The following is a 27,113-nucleotide window of genomic DNA, read 5'->3' on the forward strand; positions in this document are numbered from 1 at the left end:
AGAGCTACGTTGAGAGTTGAAAGAGGGAGAATGTCTCCGACTTGCCCTCCCGCATGCCGCCACTCCCAGTATAAATACATCAGTCAGGTTGGCTCCTTTGTATTTTTGTGCATCTGTTGAGCAGCCCCGTCTTCTCAATGCTAAAATTTCATGCTAGGTGAAAGAGTGAGATAATAAGCTGAGGATAGAAATGAATGTAATTCTAACAGTAGTTTGGTAGTAATGCTGCAGCCAGGTCTATAATACTGAAGCACTATCAGCACTGTCACCACAATGAGCTGTTGAGATTGCCTTCAGAATTTAAGCCTTCAAATGCCTCAGCTGATAGAGCTCACACTGCATGTATGCATGAGTGTTTTTACACACAGAAATATCAGGGAAGCCCACGCAGCAGTGTCCAGTAAGCAGTGCCAGTGTGTGTGTGTGTGTGTGTGTGTGTGTGTGTGTGTGTGTGTGTGTGAGTGAGTGAGGACCATTATTAATAGCAGAGCAGGCAGGTGACGGAGTGAGGGTCGCAACTCTCACGGCAGCATTCTCGCAACAGATGGAGCCTTTAATATCCTCCCCTCAGATCTTTATTTAAAAAACAAAAAACAAAAAAATAAATCACAAGATTAAAAGGGCAGGTGTGTGTTTTTGTCATGTGAGAGAAACAAAAAGGACATGTGGGCCTTGTGTGTGTAACGTTGAAAGGCACAGGTCTTCTATATGATGAGAATTCCAAAGGCTATTGGTGCAGCTGGTGAATTGAGTTGGCGTGCTGCTCCGCACTCCGCACACATACACCAGTGCTGAAAATACAAAGAGGATTACTACGGTTGCAAAAATATCCACAAAGCATGTGCCACACTCCAGCACATTCTGACACAGGGAAATGAAAGGCATACAGCTTTCTCATTATAGCATCTGGTTTGTCTTGGTGTTTATGTGTTAACACCACCTATGAATATCATACACTGGATCTATGCTCTTCAGACGTAGAGTCTTACTGTAGCTAATACGCTAAATAACACACCAGAAGATTAGATAATACCTAAAAGTATAGATAGAATAAGGATACATGCTCTTTTGCTTAAGTGTAATGCATAAAAATTTGACCTGGTACATCAAATTTTGTTCGCGTTAGTCTTGTAGCTAAGGGTCAAGACATGGTTGTATAGGACTTATGTTTTGCTAGGTCCAAGTCTGACAATTACAAAGTTATAATAATAATCTTTTGCCTTCTGTATGGCCAGAAATTTAAGTGTTAAATTGGCAGTGGAAGAAATGTAATGTGCATGGTGATTGACACACAGAAAATCATATGGCAGTTTAATACAGCGATTTCTTCTTCCCCATAGTTTATAGTTGGTACATCAGGAAGATGATGGTTCAAGAAACACTATAGTTCCAATGCTTCAGGTGGACTTGAAGGGGTCGTTGGGTGTGTGGTTGAAGCTGGCATCAGCAAAGATGGCCAAGGTTCCCACAGTGGTGAAGATGACGAAGATCCAGAGGAACATGCGATCCACCACCATAGCCACGTACTGCCAGTCCTCCTTCAGCTGGACGAGGTAATTAGATGGAAGGATGACAGGGAGAAGGGAGAGGATAGATGGTAGAGATGGTGATGGAACGAGTAGGAGATGGAGGGGGGGGAATGGGCATATGGAAGGAGTAGTGGTGGGAGGAATAGAAGAAAGGATTGAAGGGACAAAAGGGCAAGAATGAGAAACAAAATCATGGCTCTTAAAAGAACCAAGGAACAAGAATGGTTTTTTTTAGAACATGGCTGCGAGACATCAAAAAAGACAAAAAATAACAGACAAACTTACAGCTTCATAGTCCTTCTCAGCCTGCAGAGCCTCTGCAATATATGTAATGGCTTCTATGGCCGACTTAAGCTCGTCAGGTAACGAAAGGTAGCTACTGGGGCCCTCAATAAATTTTCTTAGGTCCGTACACATGCCTTCTGGCTGATACCTGCACATCACAACACAAACACACAGTATATCAAGGGACAATATTTTTAATGCACAAAAGAAGTCCACATAAGGTGTCAACACCCGAACTAAACAAATGCACACAAGCCTGTGGAATGGATCAGTGTGCGAGCAGATGTCAGTCCACACTAATTAAAAGCTGTAAATTAGTAAAGCGTTTATGAGCCAGGCTGCACGTCTCCTTTGCACTCTTCTGTCATTCAGAGAGGAATAAAGAGAAGGTCAGAGGAGCTCCCTGGGCTCAATCTGCCAGTGTTGGAGTCACTGCTCTGCTGACTGGGTTGTTCTGGCTGAGAAACCCTCTGCGTCTCTATGTTTCTGTGTTTACTTGTTGCCTTCAGTTGCCAACTATCAGCTGCCATGGAGAGCCAGGAGTTGCTTGGGGAAGCTAGGAGAAAGTTGCTAATTTGGTCACTCAAAGGTTCTCCCACGACAGGTATAATCGAAATCCGAATTTGTTTTCGTTCTTTACTAAAACCATAGATGTAAAATCATGATCAAGAAGTAAAGTCGGCATATAAACACTACCAAAAAATGATGGGGAGTGATTTCACGTGATTTGTTATGCTCAAAAAGGGAGGATTGAGAGTGTTTTCTCAGCTATCCGAGGAATTATACATAGGCTGTTACAGGAAGAAGGCCTTTAAACTTGCAAAACTCAATTTTCAGCTGTCACATGGTCGAAATGATGGTGTTGCTGAGAGCAGCTTTAACTTTTGTCCGTTTTGTAGGGTCTCTTTGTAGGGTTTCTTTACAACATCCACTCACACTTTAAGTTCACAACTGTGAGCTTCCTGGTAAAACCAGAGCCCTCCACTGCAACAGTCAGGCTTTAAAGTGAGACTATGCAACACTTGTTGAACAGTGGATGCATTAGCCACAGGAGCAAATTAAGGGGTAATGGTAAATGCTGAAATAATGTATACTATAGAGTAACAGCAGTGCAATTGGAGAACAGTCATAAAGACGCAAAGTATGCCAATATATCGAGCTGCATACATCTGCTAACCATGTTACCTACTGGTCACACCAGACGAAGAAAGGCTATAGCAGTAAAACCCCTGAATGTAATGAATTGAGCAAGGTTGGATTAGTTTATGTATTCAACTTTTGATTTGTAAGTAGAGGAATGTGTTATTTCCTATTTCAAAAGTCCTTGAGCAATGACACATGGATTTCCTTTGGCTGCCTCCAGTAGAGAGACGTACCCAGCAGTCTAATACTCCTATAACCTTAAGTAGTGATACAGCACAAATCTCTCAGCAGGACATCACTGCTTAGATGTTTGGTTCAGAAATGACATTGTCTCTGAAATGAAAGAATTTGGTTTATTACAACACGGGCTTTACTTTGAGGTGTTGGCAGTCATTTCAGTCAGGTGAAGGATAGAGAGGGAGGGACAGCTACACACTGTGAGGAAGATTTTTGGGGTGTATTAATTGAGCAGCATAGAGGCAGGCTAGTTAAGACTGGTAGGTGACTTCCAGCTGCTACCAAGTCTACCAGACCGAGGTCACCTATTTCCTGTGTACAATGTACATCACTGCTTAGATGTTTGGTTCAGAAATGACATTGTCTCTGAAATGAAAGAATTTGGTTTATTACAACACGGGCTTTACTTTGAGGTGTTGGCAGTCATTTCTATTGGTTATGATAGCCCCATCCTCACCAGCGTATGCGCTGAAGTCTGGGAATTCTGTGACACTGCTACAAGTCCCACAGGGTAAGAAACACAAGCAGTCAAAAGATCGCACAGGTCGTAAACAAGATGACAGATTAGCTAGATGATCTAAGCTGCAATATTAGGAGGACACACTGAAAGTTAGCACATCTGGTGTCTGTAATAATCCCTCATTGTACAGAAAAACTATTTTCACACAACAATTGAAAGTACAAAATGCATACCTAAATCAGAATATTGGTCATGTATATATATATATATATATATATATATATAAACATTTATGATGGAAACTTGGCGTAGCAAGGTTACAGTTTGTCTTTGTATTCTCTTCCAGTTAAGGCCAGCAAACCTCTGACTGACTGCTCGTGTTTCTAGGATTGTCAGACATCTTTGTATTGACGTCACTAAATTCCACATGTTATTATTACACATAAGACAAGTCAACGCTAAGCAAATAAGAGAATAATGAGATTCCTGGACATATTACATATAAAAGAGTAAGAAATACACAAACACATAGTCACACATGCACAAAAAAACACTATCGCCATGACGCTGTGCCTCTTAAGGGTGTACTTGCATATGTTTGATGTATGACCATACTAAACAATATTAAAAACAAGATACCATATATATATATACATATATATATTGCATTTTGAGCAGTAGTACCCTTTAACAAAGTCTGTAAAACTTAATTCATCTACTGTTTGTCTTCATGACCTTATCAAAACAAATATAAACATTAACATTGTCCTCTTTGCAGAACATCTGCACTCTGCGTTTTCCAGGGATCTGCTTACTTATGAAACACCTCAAATATTAAACACCTCTTCCACTTACATTTTTAGAGCCTTTGACAAAATAAATGTTAAAATGTGTTGTAGGTGGGGCCGCTCAACACCAGAGGGCAGTATCGCACCATGTCTATAAAGTAACAGGAAACAAGTAGTGTAACCTGGCAGGCAGGGCAAAGAGCTGCTTGGTATTCAACGCAGGAATTTGGAAGTTTACAATGCAGCGCTGCCATCGCTGCTCTTCCTGTGAGTGTGGCAGGTGAGGAGGCTGTGACCTGAGAGAGGTGGAGCCCCATCAGATAGAGAGAGAGAGATAAGAGAGAGAGAGAGGGAAAGACACAGTTTGGACTCTTAACCCCGCCTCCCTTTTCCCTCTTCTCAAAGCAGCAGTTCATCAGCTAGAGGTAAATAACTATTCAGGGGGCTAATTCAACTAAAAGTGGCTGCGTCTGGTGCCAAGACATGCACTAAACCCAATTAAGAAGGTGTGTGTGTATGTGTGGACTCGAGAGATACTGCTGTCTCATCGAATTGCTCTAATAGAGCCCCCCCCTCCATCACCTGTTCTTTCACCTAGGCAGGCAGCATCCCGCTCTAAATTGTCAGAGTTGATTTGCGTGGGTCATTATTATTTTAGCAACGATTCTCTGCTGCCTCCAGTCTTTCCCTCTGGACATGTTTCAGTTTTCACAGGAGGTGAAGGATAGAGAGGGAGGGACAGCTACACACTGTGAGGAAGATTTTTGGGGTGTATTAATCGAGCAGCATAGAGGCAGGCTAGTTAAGACTGGTAGGTGACTTCCAGCTGCTACCAAGTCTACCAGACCGAGGTCACCTATTTCCTGTGTACAATGTACGGACACCAGGGTTAGACCGATAGAACAGTTTGTCGCCAATTTGTGTGCCAACATTGGCCCGGATCCACCTCCTTACTCAACAGCTTCAGGGGCAGTTCTCTTTAAAACCTTTGATGAAACTCCTCACTCTGGGTTTCACTGGAGGTGTTTGGGAACTAAGGTCTAAATGCCTTTTTCAAAAGCAGTTCCATGCACCTTAAAAAAAAAATATATATAACTCCTATATATAACTCTGTTATTTGATTTGATTTTGCATGATACACCCAAAAATTTAAATACTAAATAGTGGCTCAAAACTTTGCATTGTGCTAGTTTTAATCTATAGTACCATTACCTGAATTCAAATCCCTTTCACAGTCAAAACCAAAGGTCAGAAAGTGAAATTTAGCTTTTATGTCTGACTTGTTCCCTGATCAGTTCTTACCTTGCAACTGCTCCAGAAATGAGGATAACTTATTAGCTTACAAGCAAGCTAGTAAAAACTGATATTTACATACAGGACATGTAATATGTGACAGTGACTTTTAAGAAGATTTCTAAGTGTGTTTTCTCAGTATATTTAAGTTATTTAGCTTGGAGCAAAGCAATGCACCGCTTAAAAATGCATGAGCACTTCACTTCAATTTCTAAGCCTACATGACAACTAAGATGTAGTTGTGGAGAGAAAAGGTAACAGCTACGCCTGGTAAAGTTTATTAATGTAGAATGAGAGTTGACCTTCACAGGACAAATGCAAGCTGTGGGAAAAACGGGAGGTAGTGGGCAGCTGACTTCAAAGATAACCAGCTAGAGAGACTCAAACTTGAAATTCTATGAATACTAATCACAGGACATGATAGATAAACTAATGGATTTCATTTTACAGTATTATCTAACACAGTTTGGCAGTTTACTTTTAATGTGTTTGTAATCACTTCTACTGCAAGAACTTATTCCTTTTTCATACAACACATGGTAAAGAGACTGAGATATGGATTATGTATCATTAGCAGATATAGGACTTTGAAATCAAAGCTTTTATGTGTAGTGCTCCCGCATATGCTGAGGTCATTATATCAGGCTTGTATATCCCCTTTACAAAAAAAGAAAAGAAAAAAAAGGGTCCCAACATTTTGAAGGGCTTTGTATAAATAATGATGTCTTAAAAAACTGCCAGTTAATACTGATACAAATATGTATCTATTACTCATATACAGGTAGTGTCTGTAGTAATAATTGCAAAATATATTTTATGGCATTAACAGGCTAACATTATATAACCAATAACAGTAACATAAAATGATTCTAGAGTCCATAATAAACTGTAATACAGTTAACAATACTAATACTAATACTGATTTAATAGTTCTGTTTCAATACCTATTTAATAACAATCATTTTATAAGCACAAGAATCACATTTTTAAAAAGTCATATGTTTGTAACATAGTGCTTAATAAACATGTTAGCAAGGGGTAATTGTCAACATACAAATATACAGTGGCCCCTAAGGACAAAGCACATACTAGAAAGAAAGCACAAACATCAGGGGAAATGCGCTTCAAAACCAGTAACAGTTTCTATTAAGTTCTGTGATCAGTCAGAGGCTTACGTCGGTACAGTCGGTACATTAGATATTTGGAGTGAATGGACACAGACTTTAGAATTGGTCCAGTGTTAATATTAGTGTGAATAATAAAAGGCGAAAATTTGTTTTTTAATCTGGATACATCTCAGTGTTTGCACAGACATTCACATACCTGTACAGTACATGGTGACCAAAACGTACAACCACATACATTCGCGTGCACAAACACAAATACATAAACCCATAGCACAAGAGCATGTTTGTTCTTACCTGTTAGGCTTGGGGAACAAAATGGAGGAGTCTGGTTTGCGGATAAAGTATTCATCAGCCGCTTTGCTGATGACGACGTGCTTTTTTTCTCGCCGGGGCATGCACTCTAGGGACAGGGGGGTCTCCAGTTTTGGCCGCAGCATGCCAAGGTAAGGAGGTAGCGTGTGGATGAAGATCTAGGATGAGAGGAAAGGTGAAGTGCAACAGAGTTACCTCCATAATTTACAGTGAAGTCAGATTCTCTTTCATACTTCGTAACTGATGCAAAAAGAGAACTGAGCTGTAGTGAGTTTAAAACTGGAACTCACAAATGTCAAAATATCCATTCATGTACAGTGTATTCCATTGCCTGAAAACCACATCATGAAACAGAAGGTTATTCAACTGTATTTTCCATTTTCAGTGACTAGCTTGTTGGCTCACACAGACCTCACAAATCCATCCAAATCAGCCTTTCCTGGTATTAAAAATCCATTTATTTGGATTCTTGTTTCATGATTCATGGGACAGCTGAAATGTACTTGCCCTGTATTTGCCTATTGCCTATGGGTAGGGAAACCAAATGGGTAATGCTCTCCAATTCCTCAGTGTCTACTCTCAAGGTGTCTTTGAGCTAAAAACATAAATTCTGGATGCTCCAGTGGAGCTCCTTAGTGAAGGACTATAGCTGTATTGGGCAACTTTGAGATGTGTGTAATTAAATTGAAATAAATGTTTGTTAAAACCTGAGAAAACTCAAGAAAATCTTCTTCTTATGTAACCACCAGTGGGTACACTTTGGCTGTAGGACAAGGAACCGCCTTTCAAAAGGATATCAAAAGACTCAAATGATAAAACAGCAAATCACTGGGCCAAATGTTTGTCTCAATCAATATCATGAATGCTGTAAATGGCTTCTTTATCTGCACTTTGAAGTGCTTTGATATCCATCTTTTGAAATAACTCTTAGCTTGCCTATATTAACAGACGGTTGTCAATAATAGCCCACCGGCAAGGATCATGGTGTAGTTGCAATAGTGAATATAACACAAGGTGAAACATCATGGCCTAAAAACTGTGGCTTTAATAGGGATTTTGAATTAATTCAGAAGTCCTTATATGACGTCCCCTGACCTTTTGTTTCACAGTTTACTACGGCACCTGTCATATTTCCCATAAACTACCCTCTCTGTGTGAGACAGCAGAGCAGTGAGTCACACACAGTGACATGATCAGCAACTGCCAAACAGACTAAATAATTAGCGTACGAATTCTTGAGTTAATGCCAAAAACGTGTTTTCTGAAGTCACATTGACCTTTGAACTACACATTCTAATCACTTCATCCTCGAGTCCAAGTGGACGTTTGTGCCAGATGTAATGAAATTCCCTCCAAGTGTTCCCGAGATATCAAGTTCACGAGAATGGGACAGACGTGAGAGCTGGCACAGAGCCATAAAAAAACTTGACAGGGTCATGGATACCACTGAGGACACTGAGGATGTATCCCCTTTATTTTTCCTGGGAATTTGGATTTTTTAAATTCTACACCAGACTATTATTTTTGGAATTTGTTTAGAAGGCCCTAAAACAGCATTTATCCCTTCAAGTTGTGGAAAAAATACAGCAAACTTAAATCAATAATTAAAGATACGTTTGGAGTTTTCTTGTAAACACACAAAGATATGTTTACATTCAGTGTTTCTCACCAGAATACATAGCGTGTACCTTTGAGGCCTACAGGCTACCTTTAACAGAATAAATAGTTAGATCAGTTATTCAGACTAGGATTAAGTAATGGCTAGCCAAACCACTTGCCAGTACACCGCGTCTTTGGCTCTGCTCTGGAATATTCTACTTGTGATACCTGTTTAAATATAAGCTGATCCAGCTACTGAATAACTTTATAAAATACACAGTTTTGTTCAATTGAACTTGATTGAACAGGACAGTTAGTACTATTTTCAAGCCCTTGCAGTCCTCTACCCGCAATTTTGGTTTTAACATACTCATGAACTGGTTCTTTCTTATCGGCCCTATGTGACAGCTGTTAGATTTACCACAACGTGGCACTTCATGAGCTGTGAATATAAGAGAGGCAAGTGTATACCCTTGAGGGATCAGCGTCATCTACAAAGATAATTATTCCACAACGATGGCTCTTGTAATTCAGCAAGTGTTGCTGTTCTGGCTCTGTGGGTTTCTGGCAAACCAGAGCTTCAAACACAACAACTTGATCACAGTACTGAAGAACATCCAAAGCGACATCAAGGCTGAGCTGAAGGCAATCAAGATGGAGAAGGAAGAAAAAGCAGAAGAGGTGATGTCTGACCAGACATCGAATTCTGGCCCAAAAGTGGCCTTCTCTGTTGCTTCAGACTGCCCTGGTGGAGCTACATATGGACCATTGAACACACTTACAAAAGTTAAATGGGTCTATACCAACATTGGCAATGCCTGCAATCCAGCTACAGGCACCGTCACTGCATCTGTGAGATGAGTCTAAAGATTTAATGGCTTAGATGACCACTCCTTGACATGTATGGGTGTTTTCTTGTTTAAGAATGATCAATCTGTGAACTACATGAAGTACAAAATGGGGAGGTTCATTTGAATTTGTTCTTTAATGTGATTCTACAGCTGGACATGGGAGATATTATTGACACCCGTATATTTCCTTGCACCAAATTCGTCCCCTCAGCATCTGGAGATATTAACCTCTCTGGCTTCCTGCTGTTCCCTCTTTAAAGTCTTTGAAGAGAGGTTACGTGAGAGATGAGAAATATTATAATATACTGTTACACAGGCACTCCTGTGGCACCCCTTCAGAGCTGGGCATTTGGTGCCATGAAAGCTTAATAACGTCAGTTGAAATGACGATGATATGAGCTATGAGAGTGGAACAAAGCAGTAAAGTTGTGGACTGAACAACCAAAACCATGAGTTCAAAAATGCTTAAATACCCTCTATACATGAGTGGAACCAAAAAAGTAAGTGATGATTGGTTTGTCATTCCAAGTAAAACCTTTTATATAATATATCAGGCATTACACATTGTCATTTGATCCATGGTTAGAATAAAAATACTGACTAGCGTAGCTTTAAAAAACTACAGCACAATATCAGTAGGAGTCAACAAGATAAATACATACCTTAACGTCTGTAAATTTCCCACAACTAATGTTCTGTGAGCAAATCTTTTCTTCCCACATTGACACTGATCGTCTGTAGAGTAGGAGTGAAAAGAAGCAGAACCTATAATGTTCCTTTCCCCATTACCAACCAGTTCAGTTCCATTAAACCATTTAAATTACCTGTACGTGTGTGAGCCGTCGTATAGCGAAGGTTAGTGGTACAACATGACGTTCAGGGTGTTGAGGACTGTGTTGACAAAATTCAGCAGACTGCCTTAACCTAAACTACTACTGTCTCCATTACCAAATTAACATGCAAATTAAAATTACATTAATTATTTACTTAATTGATGGAATTAGGCAAAGCTTGTCAACATAAAATATGTTTTGCTTAAATTTAATAAATTTTAGACTTACAAATGTTTCGTTTTGGTAAATTCATGCCATCATTTTCATTATGATTCCTGCTCAGGTGCCCAATATGTAATCAATTGTGTACATGGGCGTAAAGCTTTTGCATCTGATTTCCCTCATCTGCTATTATTAGTTGGATTAACTTAACCTTATTCATGATGTTGTATTAGTCTTAATGACTTATTGACCAGTCTTAGTTATTATGTTGAATAATTATATAATTAGCTTAATAAAATGTTGGCAACAGACAACTGACAACAGAAAATAAGCTTTCTCGTTTTACTAGACTGCTCTAGAATATGTTGCACGGGGAACCAACTTATCTATGGAGAAAAATAACATTTAACAAGGGTATTTATGCTATGTGACTGCATATGACTGGACAGACAAAGTGTGTTTCTTCTGAAGCACAACAAATAAGTCTCCAGTGACTAAATCTTGAGGGTCATGATACGCCAAACCATCAAATATGCCAGTGTTTGCAGAGCCAGTGAGCCCAGCAACACATTGGGAATCCAACATTCACACACATAGAATCCGGTCAAATAATTTAACCTGTAGTCTATGATATTTTGTACTTGGGTGTTAAGGACCTCACCTTACGGACCCACATGGGCATCAGGTGAGTATTGGGGGAGCGGTGATGCAAGTTAAGGACGACCACACTGAGGATAACGGAGAAGGTGACCAGGATCATGGTGAACATGATGTAGTTGACAATGATAGGGACGCCCAGTGAAGTCTCAGGGATCTTATCAGCCAGCAGCAGCAGGAACACAGTGAGGGTCAGCAGCACATTTATGGAAAGACCCATCTTCTCACCTGGTAGGGACAAAAAATAATATTTTTTAATTAACTGGCATTATCTTCTGTTTAGGAGAGTAACAATTACATCGTGTTCCTCAGGCTTGTATTCCGACTCATTGAGTTTCACCACGTCAAGGTTTGTTCCTCCTTCAACTGGTTGAGATCTGCTATTCTAGCAGCATCTGGCCCATGTAATTCACCATAATGACTCTAATGGAAAATTCATCTCCCATTCTAAGTGAAGTTGACTGGACAATAAAGCAAGGCCTCCCCAGCGTATTCAGTAATCACTTACTGTGTTTACCTCAGATTGGTTAGAGTTTGTCGGCAATGAGAAACTAATATATATTAGAGCATTGCATGCTCCTTCAGTGAGTAACTTTCAAAGCAGAATTGGTTCTCTTACTGACTCCATCACACTGTATGACCAGAAAGCAGAAAGTTCTGTCTAGGTTGAAGAGTGATCTCTAGAAGTGCATAAAATTATTTATCAGCAGTGAATTGGATTACTACTGAAATGTCCTTGACCTGTCTCTGTATCAGGGTGGAGGATCATACTTTACGAGCATGCATGCATGTCTGCACATTGTGCAGGAGGACAGACCTTGAGTTGTCCCACAAGCAGACACTAAAAAAGATGGGGGGAAAAAAGTACACCCTACTGTTCATGAGTTTCAGGCAATACTCTGACTACTTAAAGCACCACAAATATATTCATTGAATTATCTTAATTAAAGCAAGGTCAGTATCTCAAACGGAAACATCATCAATTTTACACATGAAGATCACTTTAATCATCATGGGGTTTCTAAAGTCAGACAAAATAACCCTGATGATGTCACCAGGGTTATCTCAGTTTGGGCTTAGAGATTGCACATTTTTAACAGAAAGCCTGCTTTTCAAAATGGGGTCATGGAGTTTGAAAGACATGGGCATTTACTCTGCAGGGAGGTTTTAAAGAAAACAAGCTATTGGGAAGTGTAAGATCAAGAATTTTTTGAGGCTAGAACTTTCTTAGGGACTAAAAGCCCAGATATATGTGCCTCTGCTGCATCAATTTTGATTAACTCTATGAAACCTTTTTCTTGCAGCGCGTACAATAATAAATTGCTGGAGTACTCCTATAATATGAATATAAAATAACTCAGTGGATAATTCTAAATTTCTACTCAGTGATTTGATTTACTGCGGCCATATCCATCTACAGTAGCATGGATGTTGTATTCACAACAACCTGCTGTGGTGCAGTAGCGCAAACACAAAGACTGATTACTTGATGAATCAGCGTAAACCGGACAGTTAGAGAAAACATATTCAAACCGTGTAAGTATAGAGAACAAAGTAGAGTGCCAAGCTGATTACTCTCAACAGTTGGTGGACTGACTCCTACCATTAAAATGTTTTGAGGTTATCAACCTCTAATCTGAAATTGAATCCCTTTGTGTCAGTAACTGGACAAATGTGTGACTGCCCAATTTAAAGAGACCACACAAAACACAATTACAAAATGGTATTTGGCAGTTTTACAGAGCAATAACTTGGCATTATAATCTTAGCCAAAGTTGCATCAAGCTGGAAACTGCATGCATTACTGTCCAGACTGTCATAGTAAGGTATTACGCATGCATTACATTACATCAGTGTGCATTGCTGCATGCGCATTACTGTCCAGACTGTCATAGTAACGCTAACTGACCTTCAGTAATCTTTACCTATGGCTCATAGTAAACTGTTTTGTATGTGGTACTCTATTTTGTTGGTATACCTGCATCAGGAGGGAGGTAGAAGTTGAAGATGGCGATGATGGTGATGAGAATACAGGGGAGGATGATGTTCAGGACGTAGTACAGAGGCTTCCTCTCAATGATCAGGTAGAAGATCATGTCCTCATACATATCATCATTCACGTTCTTCCTGCTTGGCTTGTGTCTGATGTGCCACTCGCCACCCTCTGGAGAAACATTACGAAACATTTGAGTTAAGACCAGCAAAATTATTATTTTTACAGCGCAAGCAACAAATCTGCATACCACGAGGGGGTCCAAATAAAAGTGCGAACACAGTAGATTTACCTAATAAGGGAATATTAAAAATAGGGAAGAACTGATTCAGTGTATCATGCAAAGGAATATATCCATTCTAAATACTACTACAGTGTCATTTACTGTGCATACAAATATCACTACTCTTCATATCTTTAACTTTTTGCTCTAAACTTAAAATGATTAAAGGGGAATTGTTGCAATCTACTGAAAATTCAATTTATTCCCACTAATTTAAAAACTGTTTTCGTTGTCAATGTATTGTCAAACTTCCATCTATCCATCCATCCATCTGTCTGTCTGTCCATCCTCTTCCCACCAAATCCTCACCGCTGAAGGCCTCGTCCAGTTGGATCTCCCGTATCTCATTGCCTTTTGAGTCCAGGGCATACTGCAGGTCAATCTCAGTTGAGTCATACGTGTAAGAGCGGAATTGCATAGTGCAGTTCTGCCAGTCAAATGGGAAATATGTTACCTAGACAGAGACAAGGGATGTAACAGAGAAGATGAGTAAGCTTAGGAGGAAATGAATGGAAAGAATAAAAATAGAAGGAGAACAATGTCTTCAAACTTAGCTTTGTGTGTGTAGGTGTGTTGATGTTCACCTTAACTCCACAGGAGCTGCAGTATAGTGCAGGTGGAGTCCAGGTTACTCTGCCGTTACTATAAGCCTGAACATGGACATGCAAGGCCACATCAAACACCCCATCATTACTGCAAACAGAGATTAAGATCATATTTATTAAAAACTTTGTTTTTTTTCTTAATTAAACATCAATCTTTTATTGATGGTTTTGCGTATGAACGTAACCCTACTTCAAATCATACGCTGGCAACCTGAGGTGACACACCCAGACTTGCCAGTTATACACTGCAAGTGGACTGCATGTCAGAGACACGGTGACTCAGCGGTCACAAGCAGCACTGTGACCTTGCAGCAACAAGGTCCGAGGGTGTGGTTCTTTCTGTACAGAGTTTGCATGTTGTCCTTTGTGTTTGCCCATAGTCTCTTACGATGGTACAAATATATGCAGGTCAAAAAGACAGTAGCCACATAATGTAACATACATAACATACTGACTCGTAACGTCTTGTATCATATTTTCTCGTTTCACATTGTCTCATCTTTTATCACCTTTTACAGTCTTGTAACATCTCACCTTGTCTCATTCCATATCATCTCATAATGTATCTTATCATATTGTAACATAACATATCGTACTGCCCTGTGTCATCTGATAACGTACTGCATCATCTCATCTCATATTATATCATATTGTATAGTATGATCTCATATCATACCATCTCTTAACATCTTGTAATGTCTCATCTTCTTCTTAATAGTCTCGAAACATATCATCTCATTGCATATTGATTCATATTATAACATAACATATTGTACTTTCCTGTATCTTCTCGTATCATAGTGCGCCATAATGTACTCAATCATTTCATTGTCTCGTAGCATACTGTATAATCTCGTCTCATATCACACAATACATCGCACTGTCCCATCTCGTCCTGTCTCATCCGGTCTCGTACCATATAGCATCATATTGTATCAAATCGGAAAAACAGCAGCATTGGACATTTGTTAAAACACAAAAAATAAGTCTTTTTTGTAAAGGTCGTTTTAAACTGTTTTAGTAGCCATGGTTCAACAATGTCATTCCGTCAACATGGGGACCAGATCAGAAAGCAATTCTACTGGTCATTTTGGAAGGTAAACAAATGACCTACTTTGTCATTCAGATTGCTTAGACTTGTTGGTTATACTAGACAGGGCTAAAATTGTACCCTGACCTTCACTAACTTTTACAGAGGTAATTGGGTACGTTCAATTAAAATATCAGGGCTATACAACTTTTTCAAGTGACTAGTGAGACAAAGGCAAAAGTGTAACAAGGAATGAATAGCCAGAGTAGTTTTGCACTGATCTTTAAGCATCAAGTCGTTTTTAGCAGATATTAGCATGTTAACATGGTATCCTGCTGACTCAGTTGCACATATCGTGTAATAGCAGCATCCTAGGTTTGAATCTAGCCTGAGGCCTTTGTTTCATGTCATCCCGCTTCCTCTCACTCAGCCCTCTCAGTGCTTCGGTCTGTGCAATAAAGCAGAATTTACATAAGAAGACAGACTGGGTAAAGCTCTGGTCAGAGTGAGTAGAATCTGAGTAGCCACGTCTCGTGTGTCTGATTATTGCAGTCACACTGTTCCTTCTATTCTCTCACCACAGCTATTGCCCAGAGAACATCAACATTTTGCTGCAATCCCATTTTGCAAGACGCCACTAAAACACTTTAACTGACATGGATAAAAGGGAGGAACTCGACTCATTTCACAGGACACTTCTAAATGCAGCACTAATGCTGGATGTATACAGAGCTGTTTATTATTACAGAGCTGTTTATTAAGCTCATAACACAATACACAACAAAGACATCAAGTCAATTAGACACAGATTTAGCCATCTGTGAGGACGCAGTGTTTGGCTTTTATGGCTCTGGTAATTTAACGGGGAGAAGCTTGTGTCCTTAAAGTCAATCCTCCTAAAACCGTGACACTGTGAAGGTGCAGCTGCTGCTAAAATGACCAGCACTGATCATACACACGCAGAGAGAAGGGTATACATGCTTTTGCATTTCTGTGTATGTACATATTGGTGTGTAAGTGATTCGAAGGGAATACCTCCTGAGCTGAAGCGACTGAGCAGTGCCATCAGCACAGCTACTAGGAAGCCACGCTGCTTAATTGCCTATAAAGATTTGATGAATGGAGCAGTGAGTTAATGCTGTGACATATAGTTTTTTCATTACAGAGGTACTGTACTGTGCTGTACGTGGTCTTTAACCTAATGTTCGCTGTATGCAGCTGTGTGGTGTTCTGGCTCCGTCACGCCCATAACAATCTGCTGCCATTCTAGCCGGTGCACCACTGTCCATCGTATGCATCAGTGCACGAGTGCCTTACTTGTGGGTCACGTGGGACCAATGAAGTGAAAGTGAAATTCACATGTGAATGTTTATAGATGGCTATATTTATTGGCAAGTGTCATGAACTTAATATTTAGTGATGCTTTTCTTTTGTTTTCTCACTTTGGCTTTATGTACCTTATGGATAGCAATGTTAGTTTTCCAGCTTGAAAAACATCCAGCGGACATCTGGACTGTAACGGAGACATGGCAGAGTCATAACGTAACCAGACTGTAACAGAGCTGCACCTATTGGTCGTGAGGAGTGGTGGTTATTCTGGCCATCAAATGGCATACTGAACAGCAAGAGTCACCTAAGATCATGTTCTGGTTGCGTCACAGCTCTGTCACATGTTGGGGTTCAAAAGTCCACTGGAAATGTTCTGGAAGTGGAATAGCGAAAGCAGTCTGTTTTTTTTGCAGACACGTTTCCAGTTTTGTTTTGAATTTTTCTGGAAAAACTAGTTCTTCTAAGTCTTCATGAAGACAATTCAAGAAATAATGACATGCATAATAAATTCAGTTAGCAGTAAGCAGGCTGATATACATTCACAAGGGAATTTCGTGCCTCAGATGCAAGCTGGTCTGGCAAAACACACCCACATGTAAAGTAGTGCAGTGGAGAAAAGTGCCCTGCGTGAGCTGCTAAATAGATACTCAGACCAAGCTAGCTGTTGGACAGTGGCACATTGGAGTGGCAGCAGATTGTCTCCAGCAGACCTAGACGTGACCAGTGGACAATGGGAGTGAGAGCTTTAATACAGTTTTACTTTACAATGCTAACTTGTCTTTGACTCACAACCAAAACAATTAATACCAAGAACTGATTATGACCTTGAGTGTAGGTGTAAGGAGAAGGCTCAGAGTTGATTATACAGTACAACTAACGGGCGAGAGTTAAAGCTGGCAATCGTGGAAAGCTAGCTGTCTAACTGGAGCAGTGGCGTAAGCAGGGAGGATCTATATCGACTCTGACTCAAACCCGAGCTTAGCTCTGTGTCAGTGGAAGGAAAAAAGGAAATATTTTTGGCATAAATCAAGTTGTGAACAACTTTTCTTCTTGTAAGACATTTGTTATATTGTGTATAATGTGTATGATACCTTTCCTACACGTATTTCAACAAAGAACAGGTACATTAATATGTAAGGGGAAGGTATAGGCAAAATACTTCTTTGGACCATCCTAGATAAAAACTAAAATTTAAAAAATGGAGGAAAGTGACCAAATGGTTTCTCCACTCAGTTCTTTGTTGCTGATTAATTAATGTCAATGTGAGTGTAGTGCTCATGCTTACTTATTGATGAGGACAATGTCAGGCAGCCAAACCCTCCCAGCGGGGATACGTAACACCTCAATCCCATCATGCTCCTTGGGTTTCCATGACAACCGATGATCTGTCCATTCCTGTTTGAAAATTTAAAATGAAAATGTTTGTGTGTTTATGTATGCAGGGATGTGGAAATAACACACAAGTACATAACAAGGGCAGGGACGAGACAGAAACAGAAAATGACACAAGTGGAGACTTTGCATTTACAAATGCATTTTGTCGTTTCATCAGTTTTTTTTTTTCATTTTTTCACTGCTGTAATTAGATTGCACAGGGAGGTTTTCCCTGTGTATTTGTCCTAGCATAACAAAACATCATTTGCATAATTTTTCTCTTGCATTTACTCTGTATTGCTGTGACTACTCCAAGTGTTCTCGCTTGTTTTTTCTCTAGTGCACTGAGCTGTACATGAAGAAGGAGGTCTTATGTTAATAAACTTATTTCCACTGGAGCTGAAGTCATGGTTGAGGTGGTCAAAATGACGAGAAAATGTAAGAGGTTATTCACTTGCAGTATTGTGTTAATGAAGTGTATAGGGGTTCTCCATCATGTAACTCTCTGTTTTAGTGCAGCAACAAGCTCTCGTGTTCTTGTGAACAAACCGCTCATAGACCGTTTATTGCGACTTGGGAAGGCTTAAAATTTACCCTCAACTTTTCCAAAGCCAACTTCACTGTGCAGCCCCAGACAAACACGCATGCAGTAAAAAGTGCTAGAAGGTCTGGTGAGAGGTGCTGACATAAATTGACTTACCAGATTCATAACAACAACTGTGCTCATTTCTTCATTTTTCATATTCTGAAGGGAGAGTGCAAGAAAGTATCTGTGTTATTGTTGCTTCTTTTCAAAATCACAACTAATGGTAGCAAAGGCATAATTACAATAAATTCAGAAGCAGCTACAAATGTCTGTAAAGATCATACACACATGTTCACAGAGTACATACACAACTCTGACAATACAGCATTGCATCTATGTGGAACTAAAATTCCAGTATTTTGCTTCCTGGGTCTTATTCTCATAATTGTGGCCATTCTGACTTTGATTTCTGAACTCACCACCTCTGTGTTAAATATTTGGCAAATAAAGACATGCGAGAATCCTAAGGGTATAACGATTATGTCTACGCCAGACACACAGTATAATGTCCCTTTAAGTAGTCATCTAACAAGACCATCCAACATGGTGTTTAGGCTAATACCTGCTGGGTTAATTTTAGTTTATTTTTAAGAATTTGGACTTAAAACAGTGTCAATGCATTAGCTAGATTAAATATTGTCAATGTTGTTACATCAAAAGTGGGCACATAAAATCCAATTAACCTGAGACATCTGAATTTTCAATTTTTCCTTTATACCAAACCCTTTACTCTTTCTCATAATATTTTTGTTATATTCTTTACATGCCCATTTTTGTACATACTGTATGTAAACATAGTTTCAGTGCTACTGTTGGACATCCATGATTATACCATACTGTACATGGTTGCCAGGAGAATTCTGACACGAACGCAGATAAAACAGCGGGTAGTCATTTGAGATACTGGCTGGTATGCGGCAATGGACACACACAAGTTGAGTCCAGGACAGAGTTCATAATGAAGGCTTTGGTAAAGGTGTTTGCATGTGTAAGTATCCAATGTGGGCAATGAATACAAGTGCTTGTGTGTGTGTACCGTATGTGTGAGCATGTGATTGTCTATTCAGCCGGAAGGCGGAGCATCCCTGAGCTGGGCCTGCTATTTAAAACTCTGAGAGGAATGTCAGGGAGACAGCTGGGACAGAAGCAGAGGAGGGGGTGGGGGCAAGGGACACTGACTTAAACCATCTCTCTCTCTCTCTCTCTCTCTCTCTCTCTCTCTCTATCTCACACACACAAACAAACAAATACCCACTGACGTATGACTTACTGATACTTCCTGTAACTGTCTGAATATACCTCAGGACGTCCCTCTGGGATAAAACAGCAGTTATCCAGCTGAATGGTTCTGGGCAGATGGGGACTGAGCTTTCTAGTGGGTCAGTTTTCAAGATCATTTCACTCCTGAACTTAAGGAGCCCATGTTACTTCCTCTCCAGAGGGAGACTGACCTTGAGTGGAGCGTGCTCACTGTAGATGTGTATGCAAATGTGACACTTTGTGCATGTGTTATGTGTGTTTGTGAGTGTGTATGGATGCTATAGAGAAAGGAGCCAAGGAGAAATTAAGGAATAGATAAAGTGAAATGGTGTGTTCAATTCCGTACTCAATTTCAACCTTGTCACAACCCTGTCACAAAGGCAGAAATCCTGTTGGTGCAAGCTGCTAAAACACTATTTCCTAGCAAGAATTAGTAAAATTATAGTTCTTCACATCAGTAGCATGACTCTTTGTGCCATTTGACTCAGCAGGCCGGCAAACACTGAACCGAGAACCATGTGGCGCTCAGATATATTCACAGTTTTGAATATTTACAGGGACAGAAGAGTATTTGGTTCTCCTGTCATGCGTGACTATAGGAGTATGTGGTCCTCAGCATGGGGAGCAACCACTGTGCTTAAAACCTCTGCCAGAGACATCTGTCGGTTTGTGTAAATCAGACTTGCTTTTTGAGAACATATTTATCGGAGGCAAAGATGCTCTTGAGGGAGAAGAACCCCAGTTTTGACATTAGATTGAGTCACAAAAATTAAACAAATCTTAAAGCACTAATTCAACTTTCTGGGAAATACAGTTATTTGGTTTTTGCTGAAGAGTTAGATGAGAAGATTGATACCACTCTCTTAATGGCTGACCATTTAACATGAAGCTACAGCCAGCAGCAGAGTAGCTTAGCTATGCAAAAAGACCGGAAAAAGGGGGAAATCGCCTACAGTATCAGCACCACTAAACTTCACCGTATAACACATTATATCTCGTTTGTTTGGTCTGTACGAAAAGTGTGTATAAAAGTTTAGAAACAACAAGTCGCTGTTTATGGGGGCTGCTGTATGTGACAGACTATTTCTTGGGAGAAGTAACTTCCTGGAGTCGCCGCTGGTTGCCTGGTAACTGGTCCGGGCCAAGAAATAGTCCAGCACATTGTCGTTTTTACAATGCAGGTTTTGCACAGATTTAACAAACAAGATACAACATGTTAATTATTCAGCTTTAGAAGGTGCTGGTAGGTGGTTTTCGTTACCTTTGGTCAGAGCCAGGCTAGGCTTTTCCCCTCGCTTCCAGTCTGTGTGCTAAGCCAAGGTAACCAGCTGCAGGCTGTAGACATATATTAAACAGACAGATGAGAGTGGTATTGATCATCTCATCTTACTCTCCACCAGAAAGTGACCAAGCATTTTGACTACCTATTCCTTTAAGGCCTTTTTGAGGGTATAGTTATCATAAAAGTCAACCAGACAACCCTGCAGCTACCTACACTATAATGTAACTATCATTAACATCATACTTAGCACCACTGAAATAAAAATTAAGTCATTAGCAAATCATATTATTTCGACTGTAGTTGCCTTTTTTAACATTTAAACCTATGATATAGGCCTACTGAGGTAGTGATACTGGATCATGCATTCATGTTTACTCAGTAACATTATTGCTGCTTTTAAAACAGTTCTTCATCTGAGAAATATGAGCAAAATTCTTAACTGTAATCTGCTATTGTCCGGCTGTTCATCAAAATTCATCAAAATCAGAGTGTCTTTCTTCCCTCTTCTTGTTCTCTGAAACTTTTTATCTGTCTTTGACTTTCTGTGCATGTGCAGTCATGTACTGTGCGGGTTTTAGTGAAGAGTGTTAGGGTTTTGACCCTCACCAGTCCTACGAAGGAGGAGAGGCTCATACCCACACGGACCACCACCCTCGCATCAGGGCTGGGTGCTGGCCGGACCTTAAGGTTGTAGTTGGTGAAGACCTTCTTCATCAGAACCTGCTCCATGTCAGAGGCACCTGAATAACATATAGATAGGGCTTGTATTACAGGTTTCAGTTATGATTTCAAGTTTCAAGCTAACTGATCATTTTGATTTTATTAACAATGGATTCTGATAAACCCATTTCTGGTAGTCCTTTTAATTCAACAGCAAGAAAAACCATCATTCATTTATATGTCACTGAAAAGCCTTAGTGGCAGCTGGATATATGTTCATCACCCACAATCAGCTAATATTAGCAATAACGAAGTTTCAGTTGTGAACTAATTTACTTCAAATGTCCTTTTATATTGTTTCGCATTGCCTTCCTCATCTGTGCAAACAGCTTATTACGACCCATTGTTACACTTTTTGGTTTGGCAACCTCTAGCGGCTGTAGTATATAATGATGGGAGCAAAGGGGGAAGTTAAGTGACATAGTGTAAAGAGTGACAAGGTCCGTGTTAGGAGGAGGAGGTGGGGGTGGATGGATGGGTCGACATAACACAGGACTTTGACACAGGAGGCCGCTGTCCGATGTCCAACCATCAGTGTTGTTTTTTATATCCATGACCGTTCCACAATCTTAACCACGTGTTTATTATTGTAACCATGATGACTTATTTCAACCTAAAACACGACCTTTTTCTAACCTAACCAAACTGTGACTGTTCCACACCCTTAATTTCAGATGAGTGTTGGGAGCGAAAAAAAACAGTCTATTCTAGCGAAAAACAGTCAGTCCTATCTATCAAAAATGTAAAGGTCTGTTTTCAAAAAACTTCTGTGACAAAATCAATTCACTCCACTGGAGTTGCCACTGGCAGATTCACTCATGGGGGAGAAGTAAATTTGTTTAAAATAAAAATTGTTTGTGAGTTCAACATGACCAATAGCTAGCCAGAGTAGAGAACAAGAGTCCAAATGGAGTATATTATCATAGCTTATTAGCTGTGTTACACCATCCACTTTCATTAGCCTGAGTTGTGTTGTAGTATACTGCTTCACAAAAAGGAATGGCTTAGAGACAGGTATGAAACAATAATTGATGGTACAAATGCATCTCTTCAATAAAACTCTTTATTTAAGTAACTGATGAACACTCCTGGGAACAAAATGGGCAGGAAAGTAAACAGAACGGTACAACGAAAATAGAAAGAAGCTTGGTAAACCTAGCTGGAATAGTTAACCAGGGAGCCCTGCGAATGTTAACTGTGTCACCAAGCTTCAAGAACCAAATATTTTTGCAAAGATGCACAAATTTTTTGTGTGCCACTTTCTGGTCTAACCGGGCTTAAGAGAGGTCCTAGTCGAATTCAATGTTCCCACATCTGGTTGCAGAGACATTAAAAAAACAAACAAAACAACAAAATGCAAATTCAAGATGAATATATTGGCAAAACCTAGGAAAATAATGTAATAATAAACATATCTTACATAAATGCATATTCGTGTTTATTAAAATTGTGCATACCTGCAACATTTTGTCTAAATCTATATGTAACCTGGTTAAATCCATTTAATAAATGAAGCTTTATGCCTGTGTATTGTCTAAGTCTTAATGGCCCTGCAACCTGTGTTATTGCCCATTAGCAGTGATATAAATGTCTGCAAAGTTTTGAGCTTCCCAAAACCCAAATGATTCCCTTCCACTGCATTTTTATACAAAACTCCCGTTATATTTCAGGTCATTTCCTCCTCAGTGTTGGAAGGTTAGAAGCATTTATAATCAGCAGCTCTGGTGAGGCAGCATTCATCACGTTTGGCATAGCTGTGGCCCCAGCAGGATCTGACCTGACAGGAATGAATGACAATGATCACCCAGCAAGACACCCCCATTAGCCCGGCACAGGGATGCATGGCTGCTGATGGGTGAGAATGGGAGGTGGTTCTTGAAGGCTAGAAACGACTATTTTCTTCTCTCTGCCTGGATCATATGACTTGGTAAATAAGTCAAACTGAAGTACAAGACCAGTGATGTTAGATGAGGTATGACAATGCTGAAGGCTAGTGTTTAGCTTGCAATGAATATAACTTAAGGCCATAAAATACAGATGCAGATTTAAATGGTCATTTTTAAGCTTTGCTTTTTTGAAGTCTCTCTGATAAAGGACAGAAGAAGAATTTATGAGTCCTCCTACTTGAAAAGGCCCTTAAATGTGCTCTCAGCTGTTTTCCCACATGATAACTTGCACTTGCAGGTCTATTTGCTGATCAGTTATGAACATGATTTCAAGATTGAATATGACAGCAGTAAAAGTCAGCATGAACTACATCTTTCCCAGAGTGGTTTCAGTGCACTGTTCTTGCCCAGGAACCACTGGTCAGTTATCGAATCAACTGCCTGAGGACAAAAAGGTAATTGCTTCCTCTGAAGAAGTGGATGTTGCCTAGCTGATAATGGCTGTGTATGGCTTTAGTTTCTCTGATGATATCTAGTTGACTTAATGACTGCTGTGAGCCATGACACAGATCTTTCTCTTAACATCTTCTGTCATGGCACCATTCCTCTCCTATTTCATTTTTCTTACCTTTGTTTATTAGTTCCCTATTTTCTTCCTTTCCCCTTCTTTCAGTCTTCTCATGAGTACACTGGTGGCCCGCTTAGGTTCGTTAATGCCGGGAGAATGAGATTTCAACTTTGAGGGAACTACACGTCGTTAAGCATAACACCAGGGATTTCGATACAGAATTTCTAGATAGCAGCTTACCAGGTTTTTGGATCTCATTCTGTTATCACAGTTGACAGAATGATGAAAATAATCTTTAGGTCTACTTGACAAAATGCCAGTACCTAATGAATGCTTACTTTGATGTCCTGTACAATTTCAGTGACAGTTTGTATCTGTTCTGTATGTTGATTTTTTATGGCACCTGAAAGTTTTGTTTTTATTTTTACTGTAAATGACATTATTAGCTATGTAGTGGCATGTTTCTGGGGATGGCAATGTCGGTTTGTTGATTGGTAAGTCAACTTTAGTTCAGACTGAAATATCTCAACAATATTTAATGGATTGCCGTAAAGTTTTATAAAGACATTCATGCTCATCAGAGGATAAATCCTCATAACTCAGAGATCCCTTGACTTTTCATCTAGCAACACCATGAGGTTCACATTTATGGTTTTGAAGAAAATGTAAATATTGGCTTGGATATGACCAAATGCCTGCAAAACTAAAGACATCAGCATCAGCTGTACTTTCTGTTTGATGCTAATTAGCAAATGCTAGCATGGTAACATGCAAAACCAAGATTCGGTTTTGTCAGTGTGACTGTAAGGAAAGGCATTCCTAAGCGCTAAAGCAACATGAGAGAGAAAGTCAGCATGTACAGTATATAGCGCGAATGTAAACTAACTAAAGGCAGTTTACATTGGCCAGACCTGTACTGGCAAACACTATCTCTGCGCCCTCTCCAACTAAAATATCACTATTGTACACCTTTAATATTCCAATAGGAACTTGACTGTGTTCCAGAGACACAATAATAAATCAGTAATAATTCTTTGGTTGCTTCCAGTGTTAATCTGGCATTTACTGGTGGGGTTTTATGGACCATTAGGTTATTATTTTTCTGTATGGCTTACTGCATGTGATATTAGTGTGGTATCAGCGTAAGAAGTATTACATGAAAACTACAGCTCTATTACATGAATATATTTTGTCAGCTTGTGGCTTACCTCCCAATGTGCTCAGGTTGCATAAACAACCTGCCAGCAGGAGCAGATCCAGGCTTTTCATAGTGACCTCCAAAACCAAAAACTTGTTCCCTCTTCAAAACAGATCCTCAGTAGGTTAATCCAACTTCTTAAACTTTTCTTTTCCAGTGCAACTCACTGGAAGTTCTCAATGTGAGTTTTGGTTTGGTCAGTTAGGACTGTTGCTGTCTGTCAGTCATGCCAGCCTGGCCAACTGCAGTCTGCTCCAATTACCTTGTGGAGGGAGGGGAGGTTGTGTGTGTGTGTGTTACTGTTCACCCCCTCAGTCAGTTTGAACCAGTCATGACTCTACCCACCGATTCTCAAAATGTGCCCGAGGTACCTTTGGAGCCCTTGCGGGGTTTTCTATAGGGGTCCACAAGAAAAATAATGAAGGTTAAATTTCATAAATATTTCACTGGAGAATAGTATAGTGACATTATGGTAGGTAAGACTGGTTTGATAAAAGGCTTTCATCTCCCCAGTTCAGCCAGATATTTAATCACACGTTTTTACTGAAAAGTACGAATCAAAACATGAAAATATTTGGAACATGCAGCCCCCACCATTTTGGATACAAAGCTATATTCAGTGGGGTCCAAAAGACTAACAGACTTCTCAGACTTTTTTTGCAGGCCCCTGTATATAATTAAGATGAGATCTTTTACAACCCCAGAGACCCACAGACCTCACATGATTAATCAAGGAGGGTATGCTTGGGAAGTCCAATGCTTTTTTTAATCTTTAATACATAATGTGACATAATGTGACATAATATGACATAGCCAAACGACTAGATTCTTTATTATTTAAAAAAAAAAAACTTTTTCTGGTTAATGGTGTTAATTTCTACTTTGAATAAGGTGATATTCAAGCATAATTTAAAACCATTTAATATGTGTTTGGTTTAGAGGGAATAGACACATGACTGGTCATTACCAAAATCATTCTAATGGATTTTCAACATTTTTGCAGCTGATTAAAAAATAATAATAATTTGATGTTTGTAAGTCAAGATCAATTGAGCCTAACCACAGACACTGCTCATTGTTTACAATATTTAACACATTCATTTCTGATATACTGAATGTCCTGTAATAGTAACTATGCTGTATGATGACTGTCTTTCAGGCAACAAAGGGACATGCAGTATAGCGTGTACAGCAAACATTCTATAAGTGAAGATCCAAGTCTTGTGTCAGAAAATTCTACCTCCAAGATATCCTTAACCAACGGCTGTTGAGTTGATCACTCTGATAGGATTAATACAGGATAAAGACTCAATGTATATTCTTACTTTAATTTAGGAACAAAGACCACACCTTCTTCTCTCCAATTTTCCTGTGCCCAATAATATTGGTGGGTCTACCCACTTTCTTTCCCCTTTTGTTTCAGCTCTCACATCCTTTTACCTTCAAATCCCTTTTTCTACTTTCTTGCCTCCCTTTCTCTCATCACAGCAAGAGCCTACGAGATGAGCCTGACTCCCTGGGATCCTTACCATGACACCTTTTAGTCTACATGACCCTCATAGAGTCAGTATGCTTCAACCAGTCTGCTTGTTCGAACATGCATGGGGTGTTAACCCCCCCATGCAGCAATTAACAAAATGTGCAGAGGTGAGAAAACGTGCATTTACAATAGCCAGGCCTTCATTCACCCTTTTTACTTGAGAAGGTGACCTTACTGCTGTAT

At 39.7% G+C, this 27,113-nt stretch overlaps 1 protein-coding gene across 1 annotated transcript; it reads right to left on the reverse strand.

Moving 5' to 3' along the window:
* Positions 1–1,397: 1,397 nt before the first annotated feature.
* chrnb1 (cholinergic receptor, nicotinic, beta 1 (muscle)) lies at positions 1,398–25,461 on the reverse strand. The gene is made up of 11 exons (XM_040141539.1): positions 25,401–25,461; positions 21,625–21,758; positions 18,591–18,635; positions 17,802–17,911; positions 14,137–14,245; positions 13,862–14,006; positions 13,255–13,440; positions 11,281–11,504; positions 7,157–7,332; positions 1,815–1,962; positions 1,398–1,544 (listed from the first exon to the last, which is right to left on the reverse strand). The coding sequence occupies exons 1-11, from the start codon at positions 25,459–25,461 to the stop codon at positions 1,398–1,400; spliced, it is 1,485 nt and encodes a 494-aa protein (XP_039997473.1).
* Positions 25,462–27,113: the final 1,652 nt, after the last annotated feature.

The sequence above is a fragment of the Xiphias gladius genome, chromosome 12, assembly GCF_016859285.1.
Source record: "Xiphias gladius isolate SHS-SW01 ecotype Sanya breed wild chromosome 12, ASM1685928v1, whole genome shotgun sequence".
In the NCBI taxonomy this organism is placed as follows: Eukaryota; Metazoa; Chordata; class Actinopteri; order Istiophoriformes; family Xiphiidae; genus Xiphias; species Xiphias gladius.